General features: G+C 45.3%; 1 protein-coding gene across 3 annotated transcripts in view; it reads left to right on the top strand.

Annotated features, from left to right (window-relative positions):
* Nucleotides 1-6,299, top strand: part of Pard6g (par-6 family cell polarity regulator gamma) — a 71,900-nt gene extending 65,601 nt beyond the window's left edge. The window contains exons 3-4 of one of the 3 annotated variants that reach the window (XR_003835475.1): nt 3,632-5,170; nt 5,633-5,715. Coding sequence is in view for 2 of the 3 variants with exons in the window: in XM_021150743.1 (XP_021006402.1) it covers nt 3,632-4,485 (854 nt within the window). In the remaining variant the exon portion in view is untranslated. Of the gene's footprint in view, nt 1-3,631 lie in introns of all 3 variants that reach the window. The other 2 variants (XM_029472238.1, XM_021150743.1) reach the window with 2 other exon arrangements.
* Nucleotides 6,300-11,692: the final 5,393 nt, after the last annotated feature.

Here is an 11,692-nt window from a genome sequence, read left to right on the forward strand (position 1 = left end):
GAGAGAGAGAGAGAGAGAGAGAGAGAAAGGAAGGAAGGAAGGAAGAAAGAAAGAAAGAAAGAAAGAAAGAAAGAAAGAAAGAAAGAAGAGATATATTCAGCTCAAAAAATGAAATTCTTTTCATTGCTCACTCTTAGAAAATAGAGTTTAGCATATTGCTTGGGGAAGAAGCTGTGACCGTTTTGCTCTTTTAAAAGGTTATTTATTTCAAAAGCCAAGGTTGGAATTTTAGGAATGGGGCATTTTTAGAACAATTTTTGCTTTTAGGAGAGTTTGGGATTTTTTTTTATAAACAAAATCCATGTGTGATGGTTTATATTTAACAAGACATAGAAACACATTACTGTCTGAAAATCCTGCGTGCAAGTCTATGGGCTGCAGCTCACCTTGCTGTGGGGAAAGGCAGTCCAGGTTAGTCTACAATGGACCCATTTCCCGAGACTTCAGAAAGTACGCTTTCATCTCATGTTGCATCTATCTGCCTGTTTCCTCCACCCCCCAACACGTCACTCTTATTTCCTGTCTAGAATCCAGCATGCACTTTCCTAAGACAACCACTTGTCAGAGATAGACATAGTCTCTGGCTTTCCAATTCCATGGGTCTCAGGATGATGCTCTAAGCTGGAGCATAGCCCCTCCTCACTCATTGGTCCTAGACCTGAACTAGAGAACTTGTTAGCTGGTCTGCCATCTTGGTCACCCAGTAAAAAGTACTACATAGGGAGAGCGCAAGTGCTGCTCCATGAGCCCCGGTCATTCTGCTGGGGCACACGTCCTGTGTAGTCACATTCCCCACAAGCGGTATCATGAGAGCATGCGAGACAAGCCACCATCCACAGAGCTGGCCTCAGGGAGGTCAGTGTGGATAAACCCGGGAGCCATGGGGGCATCTGCTCCACCCTTGGAAGAGCCTCTGCCCAGGGCTCCTGGGGCAGCCCCAGCTCTAAGCCTCTGCCCTGAGATGTGTGATCTTGAGCCGCCATACCACCCTGGATGTACCTGACCTCATCAGATGTTATGATCAGAGCTGTGCCCTGGCCTCACCCTTCATATGTATTTGGCACACACATTACACACATGATATCTTGGGAACTGCAACAGAGGACCTGCAGTGGAGCATGGCTCCGTAAGTTTCCAATGTCCCGCTTGTTCCCCCTTTCTGTTTCTGTGGACCAGTGTCTTATGCTAGAAAGTGAGAGGGTTCTGTTGGTCAACACGAAGGACACTGATGGGAAAAGCTGCCTTGCCAAACCCTTCAGCTCCGCTGCAACCCCTCCTGATGTTAAATAAACATGGGTCAGGGCCAGAGGAACAAGGGCTAGGCACTGGGGGCTAGCCAACACCGTAAAAGGCAAGTTAGGCAGCCTGGCTTGTTGAGTCTTACTGCTTACAATTACAGGCTCTCTAACATAAGAAGGAATGCATTGTGCCCCAGGCCCCACTTCTCAGGAGAGCCAAAAATCCCACCTTTAACAGATATTTTTTCAGAAGACAGATAAAACCTACCCATCTGATTTCTTGGTAAGAATTTAGAACACAGGCTCATGATCACTTCCCATGTGTTTCAGCAAGCCTGACCGCGTGGAGCTGTGGGGCTGAGGACCAGCTTTACCTAAGTCTCCAGCCTCCCGCTCACCCTGCATGTTCCCACCTCGCACCCACATCTCAGGTCTCATCCTCTTGGCTTCCACGGCTGCTGCTGCTTGGCAGATGCGGCCTCAGTGTGGTGTCAGGTGATCTGGTGTCTGTGGGACTTGTGATGGGCTTCTGGTGTGTTCTATGCAGAGGGACTAAGCTGAGGCACAGGGTTGAGTCACACACTGCAAACCATTGCTTGGCTGCTTCCAGAAACCCACCCCAGGTTCTGGCTCAGTGAACATACCAGGGTCTCCCGGGAGGACGCTGAGCACAGCGATCCGTGTGCTAACCACAGGGCTGGCCGTGTGTCTAGCTTCAGACGTGAATCTGCGGAGAGCAATGGAGAAGTCGTTCTGAGGCTTAAGCATAAAGATGCCACCATTCTTGTTGCCAACTAGTATGTGACCGTAGCAGGACCCTTTTCTTCCCAGCCCTGAACTTAGCAGGCAAGTGCTGCTTCTTGCATGAGGCCGTCAGGACACTACCTGATGGGGATACCTGCCTGAGAAAGGTCTTAGCCGCAGCGGAACTTCTCTTTGCTGGGCTCTGCAACCTCTTTGGCCCTGCCCCTCGCACTAACCCTCTGGGTTTCGAGTTTCTTCTCTGGTCAAGCTTTTGGACTTTCCCACTAGCCTTCTTCCAAGATGAAAGATGACGTTTCCCTAGGTGTTGCGAGCACTGTCTTGCCAGCTCTCTGGCTGTTTCCAGTTCGGCCTCATTCATTTCTCCTGTCCAGCCGTCCCTGCCCGTGGCCTGGTTCTTTGTATTCCATCAGCCTTTTGTCTTCACAGTCAGGCAAGTGAAAGAGGCCAATACAAACATCAGGGCTGTTGAAAGACCATTGGGGGCCACCGCTCAAGGTCCTGCTTATAATGGCATGGGTCTAAGAAATGGTCAGCCTTTGAACACAGGGGCGCTGGAAAGACAAACAGTTTTCCAGTGGCGTTTTTGTTGGCAAAGGAGGGCATCATACCACCCCAAGTCCATGCAGAGGAGGCCACCATGAGGCGCAGATGCCACAGGACCAGTATGCAGAACATAGACACTTGTGTAACCCCGGAAGGTGAGCTGTGGGGATCGAGGCCTTTGATCAGAGTCCAGATGTGCTTTTTTATATAGCCTCACATGTCAAAAATAAAAGGCTTAATATTAAAAAAAAAAAGTAGTTATGTTTTTCTAACCTGAGATGCTCTCTTCAGCATTTCCAAACACCAGTCTGCTCCCTTTTGCTTTCTTAAAGCTGCGCTTTTGACTTGACCAGCCTATTCAGCATACCCTCATCCAATTAATTCATCTAAACCTGTCTTATCTTGCAGTGGCCTGTCACCCTACTGGTACAAGGTGCTAAGTCACACCTCATCAGCCACTGACCAGAAATTAGCAAAAAAAAACAAAACAAAAACTTGATTCCCTAAGAAACTCAGGCCTAAGTGCTTACACAGGAAAGAGTGGAGAGTGTCTTCTTAGGAATTAGCCCGAGACAGAGCTCGGCCTCTGACCTGGAAGACGAGACAGGGTAACAGTGGTCCTCTAGGGACGTGGTTGGATATGCTTAAGAAGCCCCTAGTCCAGCCGTCTGTCTTGCAGAAGTATCCTGCAGCCAGGCCCTGCTGTGCCTGAACCCATGGTTTCTGTTTGGCCAGCCTTCGGATGTTTAACCCTTTGTTCCTGTTCTGTTTCTCTTCAGTGCAGGCTCTACGTTCCGCCTCCTACCCTCTGAGTCCTTTTGTTTCCTTACCTGTGGGCCAGTTTGGTGATACATCTGGGAAGTGGGTAACCCCGAGTCACCCCAGTGTTTTCTGTACGTCAAGTGTCAGATATAGTAGTTCTTCCAGGATTCAGACTTGCGGTGGCAGATGCAAGGCAGGTAACAGAAAGCTGGCCTTTCTGGGGACAGCAGGCACAGGCTTCTTGGCATCACAGGGACAGCAGAGTTCTTTTCTGCCCGTGTATGACATACACCTCTCACGTTACTCTCTCTGGACTGTTTCAGAAGAGGCAGACCATTACAGCTTCGGAGCAGGCACTCTGTCACGGAAGAAAAAGGTGCTGGTGACCCTGAGGGATGAGGGTCTGCGTCGGCGTCCCCACCTCAACATCAGCATGCCGCATGACTTCCGCCCAGTGTCATCCATCATCGATGTGGACATCCTCCCAGAGACGCACCGCCGAGTGAGGCTCTACAGACACGGCTGTGAGAAGCCACTGGGCTTCTACATTCGAGATGGCACCAGCGTGCGGGTGACGCCCCATGGGCTAGAAAAGGTACCAGGTATCTTCATTTCTCGAATGGTGCCCGGGGGCCTTGCAGAGAGCACTGGGCTACTGGCTGTGAATGATGAAGTCCTGGAGGTGAATGGGATTGAGGTAGCTGGAAAGACATTGGATCAAGTCACAGACATGATGATAGCCAACAGCCACAACCTCATTGTCACTGTCAAGCCGGCCAACCAAAGGAACAATGTGGTCCGCAGCAGCCGCACGTCCGGCAGCTCTGTGCATTCCACAGACAGCACCACCAGTCACCACAGCCTGCCAGGTGCCCATGTCCTGCAGAATTCTGAGGATGTGGAGAGTGACGAGGAAGCCGACATTGTCATTGAAGGGGCTCTAGAACCTCAACACATTCCCAAGACGCAGGCTGTACCTCCAGGCAGCCTCTCCAGGGCCAATGGCACCAGCCTTGCTCACAGGCTGCACAGAGGGGACATGAGCCTGCATAGCTCTGGGAGGGAGAGCAACGGCAGCATCCACAGATTTCTCAGCTCTCTGAAGCCAGATCCCCGACACAGCCTGGTCCTCCCCCAAGGAGGGGTGGAGGAACATGGGCCAGCCATTACACTCTAGGGCTCAAGCCACTTGGGCAGGCTAGAGTCCCAGACAGACTGTGTGTTACCAAGACCCATGAGTGGCAAATATTAAATAGCATGTAGTACTGTTAGATATATAGTGACTCCAAAGAGAAGCGCTTTCCATTTTTATGTCAATTTTAAAATAAGAAAAATAATTGTATACTTCATCTTTTTCTTTTTCATCATCATTCCTACAACCGTATTCTTTATTTAAACTTTTAAACAAGAATACTATTTTTATAGGGTTTTTCCACAAACTTAAAATATGCACAACTGCAAATTATCTGGGCCAGGCCTCAGTGCCTGTCCAGAACCTTTGTGGAGTGAAACACAACACAAAAGTGCAGAGAGTATTTTTAACATTTTTTAAAATACTTGTTTTTAAAATGAAGCTTTATAGATAACTTTTTAAAAACAGTAAAATTCATGTTTTTAACCAGTTCATGTAAAACTATCCACTGACCCCGTGTGGCTGTGACAGAGCAATGGCTGGGCTCCATCACAGGGAGTCTGTTTCCACACTGTTTACAACCAGCTTAGAAAGCCCTCTGAACTATACACAAGACCCGCTGGGATTACAACGCTCTGCATCTGCGGAGCTGCCCTAGCCGTGACAGTCAGGCAGTCACTGCTGTCAGCTCAAGTGGATTTAGGAACCAAGCAACTCTGCTGGCTAGAAGGTGAGGCCAGTGGTAGCACGTGGGATTAAAAGCCAACTGTTCCATCCGTGTTTCCTCTGGGTTGGCTGACTAGTGCGGTTTTAAGGCGTCTTCAGTAGAAATGAGTCTCGTACCTCTGAAGGCCCACAGCCGTGGGGTGAATGTGCATGTTAGCTTTGCTTTTGAAATAGCTAGTTATTTTTATAAGAGAAGATTCGAGCATGTCAGTGCCTGTTCCTAGAATAGTGATCAATGGCAGGAAACATCTTAACTACAAGTCACCGTGGAACTTAATAGTTTTGACAGATCACTTTTCTTTAGCCTTAGAGGTGTATCAATGTCTGACCCAGTTAAATTTTATATGAATTGTGCTTTCTGTTTGGATACAGTGTTGGGAGAGAATATCCAATTGATTAACTGAGGACAAACTGACCAAGTGACTCCTCCATGTAAATAAAGCTTTAAAGTGTCTTCATCTTCCAGGTCGAGTGCCCCAGCTGCTGCCCTTATGGTCTAGCGTCACCTGCTGGTAAGACGCAGAACTGTCCTGACTTCATGAATGCCAGATGGAGAATGCATCTCAGCATTGGCCTTTGTCCAGAATTCATGCTGTCAAATAGTGTTTTTCTTTCCTTTGGGGAACTGTTTACTGAGCAGAGGTGGCCTTGGTTAAGGATTGCTTCCTTGGCCTGTGCCTGTCTCTCAGTTATGTGCGGAGTATCCACACAAGGAGAGCAAGATACTCCCCGGGTCTCGGCGAGGGTCCAGGCACCCAGACTCATGGCTTCTAAACTGCTAAAATCAACTGTTTTGTTTCCATGTTGCTGCAGTGATCTGAAATGTGCTTTTCTAAGACAGACATTACAGAACCAAAACAAACAAGCAAAAAACAAAAAGCGGATGCTAAGTTCCTACAAGACTTGTTCTCGGCTATACTGTCACTTGGTGTATCAGTTTATTCAAAAGAAAAGAGAATTTAAGTGCAGAGGTCAGACCTTTGTGAGCTATTGCCTGTGAGGAATTACATGTGCTTAGTAGATGCCTGAGATTATTTTTCTAAACAGAACTCCTACCATTTTATCTCTTCTTTCAAAAAAATCTGTCATTATATATTAAATTTTTTGTTTTCTATATCAGAATAAACCCTTTTTCTTTTGAGTTAACGTGTGTTATTGATATACCACTTTCTCTCTGTTACTGTCCTATTGCTGTGAAGGGTTAAGTAACATAAAAGAAAGCATTCTGGGGGTGTTTGTTTGTTTGTTTGTTTGTTTGTTTTTTGTCTTTCTGAGACAGGGTTTCTCTGTGTAGCCCTGGCTGTCCTGGAACTCACTCTGTAGACCAGGCTGGCCTCGAACTCAGAAATCTGCCTGCAGAGCACTTGCCTCCCAAGTGCTGGGATTAAAGGCGTGCGCCACCACGCCTGGCAAAAGAAAGCATTTAACTGGGAGCTTGACTTCAGTTTCAGAGATAGTCCATGACCATCATGGCAGGAAGCATGGCAGCAGGCAGGCAGACATGGTGCTGGAGTAGTAGCTGAGTGTAAGACAGCTGATTCACAAGTGCAAGGCTTCTGTGTGGGTTCGAAGAGAGCTACCTGGGAATGGTGTGGACTTCTGAAACCTCAAAGCCTATCTCCAGTGACACACTACCAATAGGTGTGCCTCCAAGTCCTTCCCAAACCTTTCCACCAGCCGAAACCAAGACCAAGCATTCAAATATATGAGACTACAGGGTCCATTCCCATTCAAACCTCCACATGCACTTCAATTGTGTTTAGAATGAGGGAAGAGAGTTCTTGTGCCAGTGGCAAGATGACGTGAGCACCCAGAAAGGACTCACATGCCATAATTGTTTCACTTAACCCTTGCGCACTCCCTATGTGTTTTTATGACTACTTAACAGATAAGAAAAAATAGGCCTACACTCACATTGATGGATAATTCAGGATATTCCTTTGAAATCTTTGAAGGAAGTTTTCCTGAGTCCTTACACAACTTCCCCTACATTTACTCGTTTGCAGTTTTCCCTAGCATTGTCATTCTGACATTACTAAAACTATAACGCTGTCCTCGGGGTTCACTCAAGTCTCAAGTATCCTGCTGCCTCCAAGCACTGGTTATCCTAGAGGAAGCACACACATGCTGGGAAAGGAATAGCACCAGGTTTGTTTGTCTGGTTGGTTTTTTCTCTTTTCACAGTATTTATCTTTATGGTGACCATGAACTACATACAGCCTTCCGAATTCAGAGCCGGGAATACTCAAGCTCTGTACAGTTGATGCCTAGCAGCTGCAATGGAGTTGTCAGGTACATGCCAGCATTTGATCACACTTTCTCACGCTGAGTTTCACAGCCATTCACATCCTGTAGTGTGAGGTATGGGCGCTTGGATGGGAACCAAGGACACATTGCCTGATCTAAGCATCTGTCTTACTGGTCTATTGCCATGAAGAGAGACCATGATGCGGTCAAAAGAAAGCATTTAATTGGGGCTTGCTGCCTGTTTCAGAGGGTTAATCCCTGGTCATGGCTGGGAGCAGACAGGCATGGCACTCGGCCAGTAGCTGAGAGTATTAAATCCTGATCTACAGGCAGCATGCAGAGACTGGGGCTGGCATGGGGGGGTGAAACCTCAAAACCCACTCCCAGTGACACTACTACAAGTCTACACCTTCTGGTCCTTCTCAAACTGTTCCACTAGCTGGGGACCACACATTCAAACACATAAGCCAACAAACGCATTCAAACCATGACAGCATCATGTCAGGAGCCCAAATTATAGATGCTGCTGGGGGAGGGGGGGCTGACCTTCAGGCCAATCAAAGTTAGATGGATTGTTTAGCATTTCTGGTTTTACATGAAACAATCCTTGGGTCATCTATACAACTAAGAAATGAAGGGCTGCTGACAATACAAGTCTGACTGGTATTGGCAGTTTCTAGAACTTCAGTTATCAAAATAGATAGGAACTGTTTATCTGTGATGCCCACCCATTTCCTTGTGAAGATCAGTATACAGTCCTGACAACTTGCTTACAAATTTTCCCACTATATTCAAGAACGTCACTAGTAGAGTGTTTGTTCATTTTCACAATATTAGTTCTGCTGTTCTGTGACTATGAGATGTCTTTCTTGATCTTTCTTCAAAATTTTTTAAATGTTCGTTGTAGAGGTCTTTCCACCTTCTTGGCTAGGTTTCTTCCAAAATATGTGACTGTGCTTGAAGGTACTGGAAATTAAGTGTTCCCATGCGTGTTTGAAGGTACTGGAAAGTGGGATGTGCCCGTGTGTGTCTTAAGTGTGTTCAGGATCTTTCTCAACAGTTGTTAGTGCACGGAAAGGCGGCTACTAGATATTTTTTCTAAGTTGATTTCGTATCCTGCTACTTTGCTGAAACTGTTCCTACAAGTTTTCTGGAATAATTTTGAGATCTCTTATGTACAGCGTCTGCAGCGGAGTAATGACTTCCCATTTGTATCCTTTTAATTGCCTTGCTGCCCCAGCTAGCTTTTTGAGCACTATATTGAAAGGCAGTGGGAATAAGTCTATTTATATGACTTATTGACTTAAATATGCATTCCTGGAATAAAGCCAATGCACAGTGGATCATCTTTTTGATGATGCCAGTTTTCCATTTACTGTATTTTACTGAGGAGTTTTGCATCTGTAGTCATCAGGGATATCCGTCTGTAATTTTGTTCTTTTGTTGTGTCTTTATCTGTTCTTGATATTTGAGTAGTACTGGCTTTGTGGAATGGGCTTGGGAGTGTTCTCTTCCTTTCCTTTTTAATTACTAAGAATTAAATCTAGAGTTTCTTTGTAAGTCTGGTAGGATTGTGCTGTGAATACATCTGGCCCTGGGCCTTTTTAGTTGGAAAGCTTTCTAGTACTCCTTCAGTTTCATTTGTGTGGATCTGCTCAGTGTTTTGATCTCTTCTTGGCTTGACTTTGGTAGTCTGAACCTAGAAATTCATCCATTTCTTTTAGATTTTTCCAATGAATTGGAGTAGAAGGTTTTTGTTTTTTAACTTCTCTTACAATATTCTGAATTTCTCTGGTGTCTGTTGTAATGTTTGTTTCTTCCTAAGTCACTTAATTTGAACTATGTCTCTCTTTGTTTTGTTAAGTTGGGCTAAGAGTCTATTTTACTTCTCAAAGAACCAGCTCTTACATTCAAGGATGCTGCTCTTGGGTGGGCGAATTTACTAGCCCCATGAACCAAGTCCAGGGAAGTCACACTGGGGAAGGGGAAATAGAGGAGGGAGAGAGAAAGGGGGTATGTGCACAGAGAAGAGCAAGTTCTGCAGAGAACTTTTGCTGTCAATTTTAAGTTTTATTACCTGACAATCTGGTAAAATGCAAGGAATTCTTTTTCTGAATTTGAAATGGTTTGTTTTGCGTCCTACCTTATATTTACAGGTCTAATGAAATCCCAGTCAAAATACCTGCCAACATTCTTCTCAGCAGTACGAAAAGAATCCTAAAATTCATTAAAACCAGGGAAGACCAAAGCAATCCTGAGCAAAAAAACAGTAATGTTGGAGGGACTGCCATTCCAGGTTTATATATACACATGTAACTGGAAATTTGTAACTGGGAAAATATGCATATGTATATATACATGTAACTGGGAAAAATATCTGTCATCCTGCACAAAAAATTGTCTCCAAGTAGATCAAAGAGTTCAATTTTAACCTGAAACGCTAAGCCTACTGGAAGAGAACACAGGCAATTACCCTCTAAATTACAGGTGTAAAGAAAGGATTTGTTATTCCAGTATATCCAGGAATTAAGGCCAGCAGTTGATGAGTGGGTCTCTGTACAGCTAAGGAAATAATCTGTTGAAGAAGAAACCCAAATGTAGGAAAGAATCTTTGCCAGCTATGTCTCTGCCAGATGATTATATACAAAGAACTCCAAACAAAGTCCATAGAACAAATGACCCAACTTAAAAATAGGCTTGTGTTCAAACCGTGTTCTCAATAGAATAGAATAAAATGGGTAGGGAGTGCCTCAAAATGTGTTCACCATTCTTTGCAACTGGGGAGATGCAAACTAAACCAACTCTACAATCTCATTTCACCCTAGTCAGTGGCTAAAACAACTAACAAATGCTGAAGAGGATGCGGAGGGAGAGGAGCCACATTTACTAGTGGTAAGGAAGTACACTGGTACATCCTCACTGGAAATCAGCATGAAGAATCCTCAGGAATCTAAAACCAAACCTTCCCTATGGCCCAGTCCAGAGGACTCAACATCCTACGCTATGGATGCTTGCACAGCGGCCCTATGTTCACTGCTGCCCTGATGACAAGGGCCAGGAAGTGGACACATGCTAAATGTCCTGCAACAGATTACTGCATAATGAAAGTGTGGTATATACACACAACAGAAAACTACTCAGCTATAAAAGATAAATGAAATTGGGGGACAAATGGATAGATCTAGGAAAGATGACATTGAGTAATGTAACCAGAACCATATAAAGGCAAACACCCTATGTCTTTTCTCATGCAATTCCTAGTTCCAAATCTTCAGATGAAGCTGCAGAAACCAGGAAAGTATTACGGGACTCGGGGGAAAGGGGGCAGCTGAGAGGGAAATGGCAGGATACCAATGATAAAAATAAGAGAATGGAAATATACGGCAAGGGAGCTCTAACTGGGGAGAGAGGTCAGTCTAAGAGAGAGAAGGGACAACATCAAGGCTGTTTGATAAAACTTCAAGGGATCATTTTACATTTACCTAAAATTATAAACAACACATATACAGTAACTTTACACATACACAAATGTATACGCATGCCTTGAATGAAGATCCACAACTTGAGATGACAATGCTCCCCACTAGAGCCTTAAACTATCTAATAAAACTCTGTCCACCTTGTTGGTCAGGGCAGTCCCACGGGACTCCCCAAACAGGTCCCTGCTGCTGTCCTTAGTTGCCTCCCAGAGATCGAAGATTAAATCCCTATTGCTGAAGACACTAGGACTTAGGACACGACTCAGATACTTCAAGGTTAACCAGAAGCCTCTTTCCTGTGGTCTAGCTTCCACAGCACCAGAAAGTTTTATGCAAGTTGCCGAGGGAAGCAGGAAAAAAAAACAAACAAAAAACAAAAAAACCACTCAACAGTGTCATCCAGCTGTGATGCCTGCAAACCACAATGACCAGCACAGCAAGGCATCCCTAAAAGCAAAGTCAGGGCATCAGCTGTGACGTATCATATCAGAAAATCATGACCTGCAGCAGAGTTCAGGAGACGGTGTCAACACTCTAGCAGGTAAACCAGGCTGGCCAAAAGATCAGCCTTAGCATTAACGTGATGCTTTTCTGTGAAGCCTCAACTGCCTTGCTACCCACCCTGGCTTTTCTTCCTTATACCTAGGATAAAGACATCAGCAGTGGCTAACCTGACGCTACATACATGTCAAAGCCCTGCCATCTGCCCCCGTCATGTATGGCATCATACGATAAGTGCACTTCCCCCAGCACATGTCGACAAACTTGAGCTTTTAAAAATTATCTTCAGGGCAAAAATG

This window comes from Mus caroli, chromosome 18, assembly GCF_900094665.2.
Source record: "Mus caroli chromosome 18, CAROLI_EIJ_v1.1, whole genome shotgun sequence".
NCBI lineage: Eukaryota > Metazoa > Chordata > Mammalia > Rodentia > Muridae > Mus > Mus caroli.